General features: G+C 43.5%; 1 protein-coding gene across 1 annotated transcript in view; it reads right to left on the reverse strand.

The window, feature by feature from the left end:
• Nucleotides 1–18470, reverse strand: part of LOC138283648 (multidrug and toxin extrusion protein 1-like) — a 423588-nt gene that overhangs the window by 122005 nt on the left and 283113 nt on the right. The window contains exon 5 of the mRNA XM_069221585.1: nt 8940–9037. Within this exon, the coding sequence (XP_069077686.1) occupies nt 8940–9037 (98 nt within the window). The remainder of the gene's footprint in view (nt 1–8939; nt 9038–18470) is intronic.

Consider the following 18470-nt stretch of genomic DNA (forward strand, 5'->3'; position numbering starts at 1 on the left):
CTTCCCACAGGGTGGGCCTACTTTGCCCACCACAGCCACCACCAGCACAACCACCAATACGAGCCAGGTGGCCCCACAGCTGCCACTGTTGGTCCAACATCTGCTGGACTTCCTGGCCCCAGCATTGCCACCGGTGCAGGACAGCCCACTAGGCCTGGCACCACACCCACACAGACCTCCTCCACCGGTACCCAGACTGCCACTGCTCCATCTGTTGACCCGGCAGCCTTCAACCGAATGGAACATAAGATGGACAAAGTGCTGCGCAAGTTGGGCCACCTGAGCCGGGACGTGCGGCACATTAACCGGCGGGTTAAGTCCATTAAGAGGACCCTCCGGAGGGCCAACCTCTAGACACTTTTTTGATGGACATGATTCCCTCCCCTCCCTCCTCTTTCCTTGTTCTTATAGTTATTGGGCTTAGGGGGCTTAGAGTTAGGTTAGTATAGGCTGTTAGTTTAATTAATGTTAGTGGGTTGGGGGTCCTCATTCTTTATATTTGTACTTATTAAGTGTGTGGGTGGGTGGGTGTTGGGCTATGTTGGGGTTCTTGTGTGTTAAAAAAAAAAAAATACAAAAAAATATATATTTGTATAGGATAGTATAGTATGTGTTTAGGTTAGTATGTGTTGTCCTCCATGTGTCCTGTCTCATAAGGTGGTGTAGGGGGTAGATGTTTAGAACGTTTCATTACATGTGATAAGTAAGTGTAGGTTAGGTTGGTTATGGACAGCTGTGGGTAATGAGTAGTCAGGGTAGATTAGGGTAGGTAAGATTTTTCCCTCAGTTTCCTCATCTGTGATTAGCATTTAATAAATATTTGGTTACCCCTTAATTGTATGTGTTGAATGGTACTTGATTGTGGGTTTGGATTCAGTGTACATCAATTTGGTACTATAACATCTGTGTCCTATGCTACAAACAAATCCCAATTGAGCTGTACGATTGGCAGCTAGCCCAGAGCTACCTTGCAAAGTGTCGACCCTTCGTTGCAACCACCAATCACAGTTAATATGGATCCCAATGTGTTTCTGTTGATCAGTGTGTTTTCAAAGTCACTAACAGTGCTTCCAGACTTGATATTGGGGAAACAGTTTTAGGGCTGACTGCAGTGTGATGATCATGCACACCCTTATAAGATGAGTTCTCATTGGCAATCTTGTATTCTTGTCTTCATGACCCTCATACATCATTTGTGACACAGTTCAGCATGATTACCTATTTGTATGTTAACTCAGACACCTTCATTTGTGCAGTTTTTTGAGTGTTTACTTAGATTAGTGTGGCATGTTTATTGTGTTATTTTTGCATGTTTACAACATTTTGCGGCCACTATTTGATGACTTAGTTATCCCCTGAGGAAGCATTCTTCTGTCCAACACAGCATGGTGGTGTATGGTTTCTCACTTCATCCGATTTGTCCCTCAGGAAGGGCAGAGTATGATGCAATCATGGGCACTGTGCAGAATTCTCTGACTACATATTATCAGGACAGTTGTATTGACAAGCTATGTAATTTGACAGTAGGCACATTTCAGTTATCTACTTCACAGTTGATATGTCACATTACCCAGAGACAGATTTGTTGTGTAAGTGCTATTTATTGAAACGTGCTGTAGTGCTATCTGTACATTGTCCATGATTGTGAGTCCATTATAGTGACATCTTAAATTGGGATCCAACACAAGGGGTTATGGAAATGCTTTTGACATGCTGGGGTTGATGTTTCAGGCAGTGCAGAGGGACAGGATTTGGCAGTGAGTAGGAGAGAGACAATCACTGGGCTGGGTGACAAGATATACAGTGGTTTGCAGAACAGTGCTCGAGTAAAGTTGTTGCAAGACTGGCAAGTTACAATGCGCAGGACCTTGGTAAATGTGGGCCATGTGTCAGGGACTTGTGCTTCCGGGTCATTTTCCGTGTGAATGTGATCTGTTCCATGTCTTCTTCTTCTGATGTGTGTGTTGTCTGCTTTGTCCTTGTTGTTGTTGGTTGTGAAGGGGCAACACACACCTCAGTGTTAGAAGACGTGGAGTCAGACATCCCGGTCGCTGCTCCCTGTGAAGGTCTTAAGGGCAGTACTGCAGCAAGGAGGGTCTGCTGGTTCTTGAGAATAGCAGCCACATCACGATGGTAGGCAGCCAGGTCGGCCCTGAGGGAGTCATGATTGCATTTGTGCATGTAGTGGAAGGTTTGGGGTGCGAGATGTAGTGACAACTCCCTTACTGCAGTGGTGAATTCCTTGACAGTTTCTTGTAGTCCTTGCAGTATGGATGTTAGGGCTTGCATAGCTGCTGCCTGATCTGCAGATGACATCATGCACGAATGCATCCCCTCAAGGCTGGCTGCCATAGTTTGCATCCCCACCTGCACCTCCTTGGCCAGCTCCCGCTGTACTCCAACTACAGTTCTCTCAAAGCTGGTGCCAGTTTTGTCTGAGTCCTCAGCTGTATTGGAGCTGGCAGGTCTTACAATTGGGGTGGTGAGTGGATCCTCTGCGATGGCTGCTTGTTCTGTTCTCCTCCTTGTGACTGAAGGTGGGGTCTGAAGGGTGTCAAGGACCTTTTGGATAGTCTCCTGGGGAATGTTTTTTGGCTCGTCATCCATGTCATCAGGGAAATCTGGGACAGGCATATCGGCAGGAGATCCATCTTCCTCTGCAATGAAACAGGGTACAATTAGTGTGTCTGTGTTGTGGCATTTGTGATGTGACATGCCTGCCTTGTGATGAATTCACTTTTTTGATCTTGTTTTGTGTTAATTTCTCCAGTCCTTCAGATGGGCATTCTTCCAGGCCTATGGCCCACCTGTGTGTCACATGTATGTTATTGAGTTATCAGACTTGTCAGCCTCATTGCCTCTAGGTGTTGGTTTATGCCAAATAGAGAATTGCCACCTTCTTTTCCATCTCGACCCTCCGTGTACATCCATTCTCATGGTGAGACCTTTCACTGGCTGTGGGTGTTCTGATGGCCCTGGCAGCAAACTTAACAATCTGGACCTGCCCCAATCTCTGATCTTTCACATCCACTTAAATGTAATTGACATGTGGCATATCCTATGCATGGCAATGTTATGATCCGATATGGATGTTGACATTGGTAATGTGTCCTGCTGATGTTGGGGAATGTGTGTTACATTGGTTTGCCCTGATAATCGTATCAGTGTCCTATTTCCTCCTCTGACTGTGCAGGTGTATTTCAGTGACCAGTTACATGTGGCCCCCGTCAATGCTGTTGTCTGAGCAGTATGACATTTGGGATGTTGCATTGTTACCCAGGCACAGGATGGACCCTGACATATGCAGCATGGGTGTGTCCTTAGTGCTGTGTAGCTCCTATTGTTGTTGACATTGGCTGATGTTTGCGACAACTATGGGCATTGACATTTGAGAGTACTGGGGCCTTTGTCTTGTCTCTGGGGATTGTTGCAGTTGTCATCCTCACCCCCTAATGTAGGTGTGTATACTCCATGGGGAGGTTACTGCCATTGGCTACTTGAGCTGCACACAGAGCACAGGTGGTAGTGGCAACTGTTGTCGCAGTTACATTCCAGTTGTCGGTATGGCTAGAGGTTGTTAAGAGGGCCCTAGTTAATGTAGGGGGTATGGTGGCTACGTGTGCCGGGATGTCAGTTTGACATAGTGGCCTTCCCTCCTTGGCTGGCTTTCCCTTTGCTCCATCGTTGGCATGACAGCATGCCCCCATGGGACTGTTGTTGGTGTTGTGTAATGGTGTGCCCTAGGTCTTCTCAGAACGGGCCATTCCCCCCCGCCGTGCCCCTTTACCCATGCCACTCCATGTATTAGATGACTTCCATGCATTTAGTGGTCGGTATCCCCCCCGCTCACAGTTGACATTATTGCATTATAATTCCCCATGCGACTTACCCTGCATGTGCGCTGTCTCCTGGTAGTCTGCGCTGTCCTGTCCTTGAATCCCTGTGACGATCTCCTCAGGGATGGCGGTTGCAACCATCTCCTCCATGTGGTCCAGGGCCTCCTGGTGTGCTGGACTCCCCCCTCCAGTCTGCAGTGCTGCCTTCCTGTTCCTGGCCATCTTTTCCTTGGTCCTGCGCTTGCAGTCATGCCAGCGTTTCTTGCACTCAATGACTGTTTTGTGTACTTCAGCCACACTGTTAATCTTGTCGACAATTTGTTGCCATATAGCCTCTCTCCTACTGATTGTCAACTTTGATGTGACAAACAGTTGGCGCTGGTGTTCCGTCACCTCTTGAACCAGAATTTCCTGCTCCTCTGCACTAAAGCGACACTTTCTTTTCTTCTTAAAAGTGTCCTGGTTCTTGTGTGGGTCCTCCTGCCTGGTTCCTGGTCTGCTGTCATCTTCCTGGAGTCTGTAGTGGCATCTGTGGTCCATTTTGGCTCTCCTCTGGTGAAATGGCTGTGTTCGCTGGTTTTTTTGACGCTATTGCGCCAAAAAAATGGCGCATATCCGGTTTGCGGTGTCGTAAATCGACCCACAGTAATTTCCGCGGTGTTAACGTTGTTTTCCTTTACGACTTGAAGCTGCGGTGTGCGTCAAAAATAATGACTCCCACCTGTTGTTTGCGCCGCCGTGCATCAAAGTATATATATGACGCACACACGGCGCACCAAAATGGCGTTAGCCGGCGGTAATATTTTTGACACAAAACTGCACCGGCGCAGTTTTGCATCAAAAAGTATAAATATGGGCCAAGGTGTCTAGTGGTGGATTAAAGGGGCATGAGGTAGAATTAGTTTTTAGCACCTGACTTTTGATAGCTCCAGCAGCAACTTCTGGGCCGACAATTATTTATTAACAAATTATGCACTTTCTAAAAGAGAGGGATGTAAAACTATATCAGTCTTTTTATTTTTTTTAATAATACTCAATTTTCACATTTTAACAAAAGTATTATATGATGACACCACCCTCCTTCCTTCAATATCTGTATGTAAATTATTTCTGTTCAAAATGTAATGGTTGCTAAATAAATAAGTGTGGTGATCTTCATCTTTAGGTCAGTAAAAGCACCTTAACTAAAGCTGACAGAGAAAGTCCAGTCCTCCTTGGACTCTGATTACAAGTGCCTAGCAGAGAAGGTGCTATTTATTGCACCCTACAAAATTTATTTGGAGATTCTCCAGTGTCTTTCCCCTTATGGTGATCCTAGGAAGATCTGTGAAAGCTATACAGCAATATGTAAGTAGCTACTCAACTGCTAACAAATTCCAGACCCCCCAAAGACCAGGTACAGCACCATTGGCTTAATTCTGATTGTACTTCAGCTCTAGAAGCCCTAACAATAAGCCACCAATTCAATCTGGTGTAACAGTGAGACAGTAAGATTAGCCAGGAAATGCTATAAAAAGGCATTCGAAATTTGGAAGAGGGAAATCAGGGATAAAGCGTGGGAGGACCTGGATAAAGCGGCCCACCTAAAAGATAGGAGGCTTTTTTGGAAGGTTATTAACTAACCTTTTTTTATGGAGGCTCCTTCCAATGGAATTGAATGTCACGTTTTAGAACAGGAGTGAGTAAGCCACTTCTCCAAAACTTTAATCCCAATGATCAATTTGATAAACCTTACATGGAACCAGAAATTGATCCACTCTTTTTTTATGACATCTAGGTAAGTGAATTTATTGATTTAACAGCTGTCACTAAAGCTGTCCTGATTGCTGCTTCTGGTACGGCCCCAGGGCCTGATGAAGTCCCCATTGACATGCTAAAATCCAAACTGGCATTCTGGAGTCCATTAGAGACCAATGTTTTTAAAGCAGCTTCCACCTAACTGCCCTATACCCAACAAGGCGTTTGCATGCAACCTATAAAGGTAGCTAGAGGACTCAAGCAGGGCTGTATAATGACACCTTTTCTGTTATTATTTCATAAGAATTCTTTTGTTAAAAACCTGAGTTTCTGCTGTGATGATACCCTTAGAATGGCCTCTCGACCAGTCCCAGTCCTTTTATACGTGGTTGACGCAGTTTTAATGTCACAAACAGCAATTGGCCTTCAGAAACATTTAGATGGATTTAACAGTTTTATGACAAGTCTAAGATAAATCACCAGAAATAATTTATATTAACTTGAGGTACAAAAAAACACTAAAATAAAATCTTTTTTCTTTGGTGAGACCCCGATCAGGAAGGTTTTATGCTTCAAATTATTTAGGTATTCTTTTTTAAGCAAATCTGTCATGGCGAGGCATGACTGACCAGAGAATACAGAAAATGGGAGTAGTGTGCGAATCCATTTTTAGATTTGCAAAAAAACTGGGGCATAAGACAATTAAGGAGTTCATTCAGATATATAAATCTAAACGTTTGGGAGTAGGAACTTATTGAGCTGGCATGTGGGGTTATGCAGCACCAGCGAGAATGCAGGCTTTTGAAAACAGGTTCCTCTGCCGATTACTGGCCATCCTCAGATCGATCCCAAGTTGTATTTGCCAAAGTGAATTGAGTTTGCGCTATTTAGAAGATAAACTTAAAATGCCCCCGCCCTCTTACTCTGGGTTGAAATCTGGTGTACCCCGCAAACAGGTTTTACAAGAGATATTTTGAGTGACTGCCTGAAATTGGACAGTAAGTATTCTATCACTTGGCTATCATTTGTCAGGAAAAGCTTCAATGATCTCGGCATGACCAACCTTTTTGAATATCCTGATAATATTCGGCCCCAAACCAAGGCCATAGTTAAAGAAACATTTGTTACAATGAATGAAGAGATTAGAATCGCAAGACCAAGCCACATAACTTCAGTTCTTAGCTATTTGGCAATTTCTACAACACCTGATACTGAGCAGTACCTAATTTGGGTGGAGAAGCCAGAACATAGGTTTTACCTCACGAGGCTCAGGTTTCATTTAATCTAGTTCCTGGTTGCTTTTCCTATTCCAGGTTCCTGATTTGATTTTCTTCCAGTCTGCCCATGTAAGAACTCATCAGCCCAAACTACAGTACATTTTATGCTTTTCTGCACTTTATATGACTGCCGAGAAGACGCTTTTTATAACCTTTTTTTAAAGCACGAGAACGTTACATCACACAAAGAGGGGCTGATCTTTTTAAAATGTTCAAATACTTTTAGAATTTTTCTGTTCTAAATGATATTTTGTGCGCAATTAAATTGAGAAGGAGGTATGTTTCATAAGAACCTTTTTTGGTTCTGATGAGATGTTAACAACATTCAAATACAAGTTAGATTTTATGGGTGCTCATGAAGTATGTTTTTGTACCATTTATTAAATGTATATACAAATTATATTTTATGGTGTTTTTTAAACATTGGGCCAATTGTGGCATACAATTCTCTTAATAATTTCTGTTGCTGAAATCATATGATGTATAATGTATTGTAAATAAAGACTACTGAATGAATGAGTCAACTATGCAGCCCCGGTATTTGGCACCTGACCTTTGATAGCTCTAGCACCAACCTCAGGGCTGACAATTATTTATTGACAAATTGGGCATTGTCTAAAAGAGGGTTGTAAAACTAAATCAGCCTTTTTATTATTTTAATAAGACACCATTTTCACATTTTATCAAAATATTATATGATAACCCCATCCCTCTTTCCTTCAATATTTGTATGTAAATCGTTTCTGTTCAAAATGTTATGGCTGCGAGTGGTGGTCTTCAGCTCCAGGTCAGGAAAACCACCTTAGCTAAAGCTGACAGAGAAAGCCCAGTCGTCCTTGGACTCTGATTGCAAGTGCCCAGCAGAGACCTTACAAAATTTGATTTGCCAGAGTTAAGAATTTATAAGGTGCAATTAATTACACCTATGCTGAGTTTTGAGGAATAGCATGCAGATTTTGGTGCCTAGAACAGTGAAATCTGCATGGTAATGTAAGTATCATACCCTTTATCCCTGTTACGTTCTTGCTGGTTTGACCTGATGAAATGTAACAAAGGATGGAGAAATTATTGCATTCTATACTTGTTAGGTGCACTAAACTCCACGCAACTCAGCATTCCAACCCCTGTGGGAACCAGGCTAAGCATAGGGGTCAGAAAACTCCAACACACTCATACTCAGGACCTTTTATGTATGGTGATGACATAAATACTAGGGGCGTGCGGAACTCTTAGAGTTTCACTCTGTGGAATTCTGCGGAGCTACATGGGAACTCAGCGAGATTCCGCTGAGTTTGGAGAATGGACAGAATTATGCACATTGTGGTGCTTGCTCTGATTTTTAGTGCTGGGAGCTCCTTCCAAGCTGCAAAATCAGCATGAATGCAACCTCGCGGTGCACCAGAGGGTCCTGCTTCTCAAGTTGATTTTTTTGCTTTGAGTAGCTTGGCGCAGCACGCCCTTACCGAACAGATTTGAGATGATGTGCTTCACCTCTCACGATGAAATACTTTTTAAGTGCTAATTTTTTTTGGCTGAGACTCAGAAGGAAGCCTAATGATTAGTAATAGTGGACTGTTTCTTTTTATAATAACTATGTTCTCCAAATTCACTGTTACCACTGTAACTGTGATATCCGCTAATTTTATTTTGTGGATGCACTAGTTTGGTTTCCAAATAAAACCTTTTACAATATTGCAAGTCCAGATGTCTTATGAGTGTGTTGACTCTGAGGAAAGATTGAGAGGTGGAACCAAGGAAAATCTATCTATTGTCTTTACCTTGCTATCTGTTCCTACCATGAATACATTTCCTGGTAAGTTTATAAGAGCTTAATTGAACATCTATCTGTTTTCTTCAACTCCAGATGGCAAGTTGGTATACGTGTACTACCTGGGTGCCAAGTGAAATTTGCAGGGTGTGACTAAAATTGGCCTAGCAACACAAAAATTTCAATTTAAATGCACATTTTATTTTTGGATGTTACAGGCTTTGAAAGAACAGATAAAATCCATAATTTGGAAGCATCTAAACAATATGCAAGGTGGTGTTTGCGTTTCCTAAAATTCCATAAAAATAAAGTAGTACTTACTGAACACCAAGATGCAGCACAAAGAGAAAGACATAATGCAGACACGCATTAATGATGTTTGCTGTTATCCCTATGAACACCTGAGGAACAGTTATTTCCTAAAATGGAAAAAATAATAAATTCCTGAAACTATGATGCATGAAAAATTTTAACGATAAAAGATATTATAAATTAAATAGTAAGGACATTCTTCAGAGATATGTCATCATGGAAAATAGTCCGGTTTGTGTAGAAATTACTTTTGAAATGTATTATACTATACTTATACTCAAACTTGAGGACATTATGCTAGAAGATACTTACCATATTTAGGTACAGATGCACAAAATATTTTAACTGTCACAAACACCCTGATTCAGAGTTTGCAAACCAGGTGGACCCCTTCTCATTTATGAATGTTAAATAAAAGTTTGTTGGGAAGTAGGTAGAGGCCCAGGGGACCACTGCCAACTCTCTTACAAACTTGGAAAAAATGTACCTTTTTTTCTAAACGCAGCATTGTTTCCTTTAAGGAAAATGGGATGCATTTTAAAAAAAAATTATTTTAACAAAAACCAATCACAGACATGGTGGTTTACTGACCCTAGCAGGCTACCATCCCTGTGATGTCCACTAATTGGAGCAAGGGGCTATTTGCTACCTGCCTGAATAATATTCATGAGGTAAGTAGAATTACAACTAATTCAAAATTTTACAGACCTACAAATTAGTACATAGGTTGGGTTCATAGCATTTCTTTCTGGTTGCTGGTGCGACCTACGAGCACTCATATTTGGGGATTGGAACTTATTTTTCTCTATTAGACCTTGATCCGGAACAAGAGCAAAAAAGGCAGCAAGGGGAAAAGAAAGAGGAAGAGAAATAAGAGAAAGCATTTCCAGTAGGGCAAAAACATACCTAAAACAGTGAGCATAGGCAGTCATTCTTTTACAGAATAAGCACTGCAGACACCCTAATGCAACTCATCATATCGCATCCTATTTCAGGATGAACCTCAGACAGGAATTCTAGTAATGCTGAAAGACAGACTTTCGTTTCAAGACAACACCAATCTTGAGTGCTCCCAGCAGCATATTTTGTACCCATAAGATAATTTGTCTGAAATGTATATTTTCTGCGTACTTAAAGTTTTATAAGTAATGTGACCAGCACAATCATAACATTGCCTCCCGGATCTGAACACAGTAGTTAGACTATAGTAAATACGTTAATAAGCTTTGTTTGGTATTTATAGTACACCAAATAGCCTAATTAAAAAGGCAATGGTGGCTAAAATGTTGTTTCACTTTCATGAGAGAGTTTTGGTTATCGTCAATTTTCTCCAAAGATAGATGGACTTTACACAAAGTTAAGGCTGAGTTTTCAGTGATTAAACCTGACTCTAAAAATCAACAAAATCAGAGTACCAGTTTTAGGCCCTCATTCTGTACTTGGTGGGATAGCCCGCTGCCAACCATGCTGGCGGTCAATAGAAGACCGCCAGTGACGGCGGCAGGCATCCCGCCAGATAATGACGCCTGGAGGGCTGCCAGGTGCCATGCTGGCGGTTGGTGGCAGGGGTGGATGCTGCTCCACCCTCACCACCACGTCAGTCCAGACACCGCCATGCCTATAATGCATAATGATGCAGTCATAGGAATGGCGGTGTATGGAGACACAATCATACTGGTGGAGCAGCATCCTAGGAGCCCGTTCCCTCCCGGAGCAGCATCACGGAACAGGTAAGTGCTGCCCAAGAGGGAAGGGGGAGAGGAGGTGTGTGTTGAGTGAGTGAGTGCGTGCATGGGGGTGTGCATGTGTGTTTGTGAAGGGGGGATGTGTGTCTGCATGTATAAATGCATGTGTGTGTGTATGTTGGTATATGGGTGCATGTATATGTGGGGCTTGGGGGGGGACCTGAACGAAGGTGGGTTAATGGGGGATGGTGAGGGGGGTTGTGGAGGGCCAACAGGGAGATTGGAGGGAGGAGGAATGGGGGGGTTGCTTTTCATGGTTCGGGGTGGTGGGCGGTTGAGGTGGGTGGGGGTTGTGGCAAGGGGGTGGCTGACGTGTCACATACAGGTGACAGGAATGAGAATTCCTGTCACCTGTATGCTTTCCGCCAGGGATTACATGGCGGGGTATCCCGCCTGGAAATCCCTGGTGGAAATGGGAACATTATCCCACCGGTGGTCTGGCCTCCACCGCCGGGTCGAAAGTGTCTACCGTTGGCCCGGTGGTTGAATCTGGCCTGGCGGTGGGTAGGAATGAACTGGCTGCAAAGTTCACTACTGTTTTCATTATATGGCGGTCTGAACCGCCATGCCGTCAGCAGTAATTACCGCCGATTGTGCGGTTTGCACCGCCAAGTGCAAAATTAGGGCCTTAATGTTTTATGCCTTTTTCTCAACCTTTCTTTCCTGTCTTTTGTGCTCTGTGCTACACCCCTCAATCATGTGATGTAGATTGGAACTCATTATTTGTCCTGTTTATCTACTGTATAAGTCCATTCCAAATGGGGCCTAAAATGCACTTATTGCATGGAAAGTGAAACATTTACATCACCAATGGATATGACAAAAAGTATGTCAGCCAGTAGCACCACTGTGCTCTGGCTGGGTAGCAACTTAAATGTACCTAATTGAATACGTGGCTCAGAAAACTGCCTTTGCCTTGTATAAAAAGCCTATTTACATATATTCATATGCCACTTCTAAAGTGTGCCTTGTGGGCCTACAGATTAGGGTTCTAATATGAAAAATATGGCATACTACATATTGGGGTTAGTTTGTTCTTACAGTGAAATACAATCCAAAAGCTATGTCACTGCACAGGTCTGGCTAGGCAGCTCCCTAATAGGCCTAGGTGGGATTAAAAGATGTATTTTCCAAAGTATCTCAGGGAAGAGTTAGAAAATTCTACAAAGTTATTTCCTGCTTAGTTTTGAAAATCTGACTTACTGGTGAAACCAGATTTTTTATAACCTAAGCAGAATATGAACTTCCTAAAAATGTAATTTAGGCTGTCTGAGCCAGAAGTGGCTTGAACCCAGTGCTGCTATTCATCACACCTCTAGAACTGAAACATACATCCTTGGCTAGGAGAGTTGGCTGTGGTTCAAAGAATAATGGCCTGGCTCTGAGTCCAGGAAAGTGTAATGGGTGTTAACTGCTGACCACTTAACAGGGAATAGCTATCAGGCGTGGACAACAGCAGTTTGGCAGAAAAAAGGGCAGCTTTAGCATTACTTCTTTTGTCTTGGAGATGCCTGGAAGGGTTTCTTTTTTGCATTCCCAGGATGCTCCCATACAGCTATTTTCCTGTTATAGTAGGAGGGGAAACCAGTTCTGACACTATACTTCCAGAGCTAGAATAAACATTGTTGGCTGGTATAGATAACGACTCTGGCTTAGAAAACAACAACTCGCCTCTGGGCCCAGGAAAGCCCAATGGGTGTTACCTACTCACCACTTTACAGTGATTAGCTATCTGAAAGCTATATTACACTTAGCAATGATTAGCTATCGTGGAGTGGACAGGACCAATTGGCATAATAAAAGGTAGCTTTAGCACTACCTCAGTTGACTTTGAGATGCCAGGAAGGGATTCTCCTGTTCACCCTCCAGGCTCCCACCACAGTAGGGCAAAAGCAGTACTGACCATTTCAGATTGGGGAGTGGCCTTGGTGCTGAAGGAAGGGCTGCCTGGTGGTAGCAGGGTCCTGGGATGTTGAAATAGGGAATCCCAGGAAATTATACAGTAAGGTAAAGAAGTAGTGCTGCTAAAGGAGGTTGGGACTGTGAGATACCACTTAGGATTGGGTGGTAAAATTTCTCCATTAAGTGAGCAGTGCACAGGGTAAATCTAGCTGAACTCTCAGAACGTTCCTTGACCTGGGGAAATTCCATTTGACATCTGACTCCTGGACTTAAGGACGTCTGAATCCTGCTAGCACACAGGGATTAGAACTGCTCTCTAAGGGTCAGGTGTTAGGCCTCCTCATTACCTGCTTCACAGACAGGAAAAGCAGAAGGACTCTTGATTACAAGAGGGCCCAGGTGACTAAAGAGTACTGGACCATGCAAGGGACCTGGCTGGAGAGAGGTATAGGATTCAGAAGCCTACCTTTAATAGTTAGGGGCTGCAGGACATCTAGAGGAAGCTTTCCCAGTAGTTGGAGACTAAGAGCCTGATCAAGAGTTTGGTGAATGTGGACTAGGGTCCTCTTTACGAGTGTACCGGTCTTTGAACTACCACACTTGCAGTTAAAACCCAGATGGCCAGACTACCAGGGAACCACCAGCACTGCCAGGATCGATGATCCCGGTGACCTGGGGGTGGTGGAGATCATAACCCGCCATGGCAGCGCTGCATGCAGTGCTGCCCTGTGGATTACGACCTTGTTCTCTGCCATCCTTTTCATGGCGGTAACTTGGCATAATCAGTGCAGGGGTCCCCCTGCGTATACCCGTCGTAATGTTCACTGTCTGTTTTGCAGACAGTGAACAATTTGAGGATGCTAGTGAACCCTGCGGGCTACAGCATTGCCTCCGGCTCCATTACGAGGCAGAAACAATGCTGTAGCTTGTTTCCCACTAGGCTGGCGGACGTAAACCTCCGACCTAGCAGGAAACTAATTATTACTCCGGCGCAGTGGTGCCACAATGGCAGCGGCCACCCTGATGGGAGTTTGGCAGATGGGCTTTCCAGTCCGCCAAACTCGAAATGAGGCCCTAGATGTCTGAATAGAGACTGGCAGTTTGACGGTGCAAGAGTCTGTCACCTCCGCTGCATTTATTTCACTCTTTTGACAACGGTATACCCTAAACACAGGAGAGGGAGCGATGGAAAGTCAAAACCCCATCAACCTTATGTAGAGTATATTAACAGAAACATATTGGTTTATCCTCCACCTGTGTTAGAAAATAAAGAACATAAATAGCCAAACCCTAACCACAACAGCTCTATAAGCCACCCAATTAATATATCCATGCTACTACAAGTCCTGGGTATCTATCTGGCAGTGATGGATGGACAACAGCACAACGAGCAAAATAAGGTATGTTAAACTGTTCAATCTATTTGAAATGCACTATATCAACTACCAATTTAACTAAGCTTAAGTTGATGTACATCAAGTCATTTCTAACCAAACCTTCCCATGTATCCTTGCCTGGCTACATGCCTAATACTACATACCATATAAAATACTCACCTAACACAATTTTAATAACTTACCTCAAATAATTAAGGTGCTGCATAGTTTTTTAAAAACGTACATGCTCAGACACACATAATGCTACCACACTATAGCTAAACTGTTTTTTATTTCTTTAAAATGTACAAGTACTAGTAATAACTATGTGATAAATGTTGTTATTAGTTGAGGGGGAGACTACTCACCTAAAGTAATAAACCACAGTCCTTGTCAGTCTGAATCACCAAATGCACTAAATTAACATGAGCTCAGCCCTCTATAGCTATGATGCAGAGTAGACAGGCTTAACTTAGAGGCAATGTGTAAATTACTTACGCAGTACCAAAGCAGGAAAGTGAACTTATAAAACAAAACAAGAAAACCCCCATACCAATGTAGAAAAATAGAGTAAATGTTAGTAAATAAAATGACACCAAAACTCCAACAAGAGGTTTTATTTATATGAACTTTTTAATTGTTTAATAAAATAGCGCCAAATAGATTTAATCGACAACTGTAGTCAACTGTTGAAGGTAGAATGTGATTTAGGTGCAATTTCAGGCTGATCATGATGGAGAACTGGTCAGATACAGAAACCAGGTTCAACCAAGTCAAAGGTTTTATAATGAGACTTAGGTCCTCATTACGAGTTACAGTGGGGGTCGGACCACCACACTCCTGGCAGTCTGACCGCCAGATTATTACCCTGGCAGTCGACCCCCAGGGTACCTCCACTACCGCCAGGATCATGGATTCTGACAGGGCGGCAGCTGTCAGAGTCATGGTCAGCCACAGCGGCACTGAGTTCAGCACCGCCATGCTGATCATGAGTCCTCATGCTGATCATGAGCCCTCTTTCTGCCAGCCTTTTCATAGCGGGTCCTCACTATAAAAAAGGCTGACGGAAAGCTAGTGCCCCTGCACTGCCCATGCTATGGCCATCCGACCGACAAAGTCACAATGAGGCCCTTAGTCTCAAAAATGGAACTAAAAAATCATCCACGGGGCAAGGCAGCAGACTGTAGCTCCACAAGTCCAAATAGCAAATGGGTGGTGTATTGGTGAAACCACAGACTTTTGGCAGGGAAGCTCTGAGAGGGAGTCAACAGTCAACTGTGTGTGAACAGTTCTTCATTCACACACAGTTACTTTTTTGAAGCTTAAATTCCTCCAGCAGGGCAAGTTTACAGGTTGTAGTCAAAGAGGGCTCCACACTGCTGGATAATGTCTCTGTGAGGCCTCTTGTAGCTTGTTGTGCCCCTGAAGCTTGAACAGGAGGTCATCCTTAGGACACCTGGAGTCAAAGATTTTGTCTTGGATAGAAGCTGGCAACCATCAAGTCAGTCGAAGCTCATCTCAGACAAATGGTTGATTCCTCTTCTGATCTTCCTCAGGCCCAAAAGAGTTCTGAGACAGGTACTGTGGATACTTTATGCTTGGCACCATCGTGAGGTACAGATTACTCCTAGCTACTCCCCAACCAATCGGGTAAACATTCCCGGGGGTTGCCATACCCATTTTTGCAGCATTTCCTGGTTGTCCTACTGCAAACAATCCCACAATACCCCCAATCTCACTGCCTGAATCCAACATATTGAAACTCTTCTCCCTTGTGCAGAGCCTATGTGGCCACCTTAGAGATGTGGCCAAGAAAATGGGAAACCCCTTCTCTGTGGATACTTCGTATTGTTTTTGGGAGCAGCTCCCTCTCTTTTGGGGTTGGTGATTGTCTGACATGGAGAATAGAAGAAGTGGCCTGTTGAGTGAGGTGTCATCTGACATCTGTCTCTCACAAGAGAAACCCCTTTGAAGTAAATTAAGTTTCTGGAAACTCCTCAAATGGTCATCCTGTCAAAAGAACAGAAAACACCTCCTCACAAGAGGCCTATGTCTCTGCTCAGCGATCAGTTTTCACACCTCATTTAGGGCTTGAGCATTCAGAGGGCTGAAGCTGGAAGCTAAGGCAAATTAGCCTCTAGAGTCATTAGGTAGGGAAAAAGTAACTTTCAAAAAGTATCTTTTCTCTAATATTCTTCAGAAATCTGACTAGTGAATTGGGCTTTGATTAAACATTACAAAGAGACAAAAAAATTAATTTCTTGCCTTTTCCTCAGCCAAATATAGCATTATTAAATTTAGTAGTGCATCTCTGTGTTTCTCTATGGAACAGCCAGACTTGCTACAGTGAACATAGCTTTTAGGTGGTAGTCAATGTAAGGACATGATGACAATTAACTTTCTACATGTTTTACTTATAAATACCAAACATCCTGTCTTATGAACTAGAAGGCCTACTTGGAGTGATTTGTTAACATTTAAAATGAAGGTTTTGACCTGTCAATATAGTTTATTTTGACTGGTAAAATTGCAGTTCTTTAACTGCTCCAGTCTTGCTTCAATGGTAGGTCTGAAGCCAGGTTTGCACTGCCACTTTAGTGGATAACATAAGAGTGGCACTAGTGGCATTTAGCTTAGAGGCCCTTGGAGCACCATGTCCCACATACAAGGGGTGAAAAGGTAAAACAAATGTGCCAATGAGGGTTATGCCATTCATCCAAGTTAAAAGAGGGGGCACAGACACTTTACAACTGGTTAACAGGAGTAACGTTCACAGAATTCCATTGCCAGAAAAAACAATACGGGCGAAAACCTGGATGTACACCACAGAAAAGATAGTCATTTCATACAACCAAAAACTGAAGTGCTTAAAATGAACAACACAATTATAATGTGGATGCTCTTGGCCCCAGTTTCACACTCACGTATGCTCCAATATCATATGATTCAACCATGTATCCCAAGTATATATTACTAACACCCACTCACTGCTATGCAGCATCTTCCTTTAAATGTCTTTAAATCATACACATATTATCAAGGGCGGGACACACATTCACATGCCTGATATTTTACTCATATACTCAACCTAGGTGTAGCTACACTTAGGGCCTCATTACCAGTTTGGCGGTCCCAGTACTGCCATGCTGGCAGTGGCGGTCATACCGCCAACAAGCTGGTGGAGAAGACCGCCAAATAATTACTTTGGTGGTATTCCCTACGGAATACAGCCAAAGCACTGCCAACACCGCCACTGCGGTCAGACCGACACGGACAACTGTAGGCACCTGCAGGCCAGCAGAGACCATGCTACCGCCGGACATATTACGAGGCTGCACACCACCAAGATTTCTGCCGTGGTCGCACCACCACTGAAACCCAGGCAAAAATTAACTTAATAAAAGGAGGCACTCACCTTCAGGAAGCCATACATGTTCGAAGCCATCATGGAACCACAAATAGACGTCATCCTGCTGCTCCTGCTCACCAAAAGACTTTGGAATCTTCGCCGACGACAACAACAGCTACCGTAAGTACACACACTTACCTGTTGCCATTCTGAATTGTTAATGTTTTGCGCACATACACAACATACCATCGGGAAGGGCCTGCAAGGGCGACACTCACATGTAACTGTACACTGACGTGCACACTCACATATAGCCACACAGACAACCACACATACACAGTAAACACACTACAGCTAGCACACACACGTCAAAAACACACACTTAAACACAGCACAGACCCAGCCTTACACAATAACACACAACACCACAACATGTCACAACAACACCACAACTGCACCATTGTCAACACATTGACAAGAACTCACAATAGACACTACCCAGGGAAACATCACACATACAATACAACTTTCAAACAACAGGATCGAACAGAAAATTTGACACAATCAGTCAACTTACCAATCGACACACATCACACACAGAGCACATCCTAACTATCATATCATGCACAAAAGACCCACACTCATACAGTCAAAGCACACAAAGCCACACAACACATGTCAACACAGTCACCATACAAGACCATGACAACAACATATCTGCTACATACACATGCCCATCACACAACACACACCCTGTACTTGGGGGACAAAAGCACTGCACACATCCACACATACCGGCCATACAATACAGGAAGTACAAGCACCATACACACACAAATACTGACATACAGCCAATGTTAGCCAGGAAAAACTCTAACCTACTAAAAAAAAATGCAGGACAAAGATGTAACCAGGAAACCAACAACTGGTTGGTCTGAATATATTTTCTTGCAAAATATGAAAAAAACAAAGGCCATAGGCCAGTCCATAGTCCTAATAATGTGCACCAAAGGCACATATTGGTGCCCCTAACTTGACTCCTAGCTGCCATGTAACCTCCATGGATTAGGGCATCAAGGGGTCAAGCAGGTACCTCAGGGATTATCTGGGTGGGGGTAGGGGCGGAGGGGGGTTTGGGCTTAGGTCTAGGAGGGCGCTTTGGGATTTG

Source organism: Pleurodeles waltl, chromosome 3_1 (assembly GCF_031143425.1).
Source record: "Pleurodeles waltl isolate 20211129_DDA chromosome 3_1, aPleWal1.hap1.20221129, whole genome shotgun sequence".
Lineage (NCBI taxonomy): Eukaryota > Metazoa > Chordata > Amphibia > Caudata > Salamandridae > Pleurodeles > Pleurodeles waltl.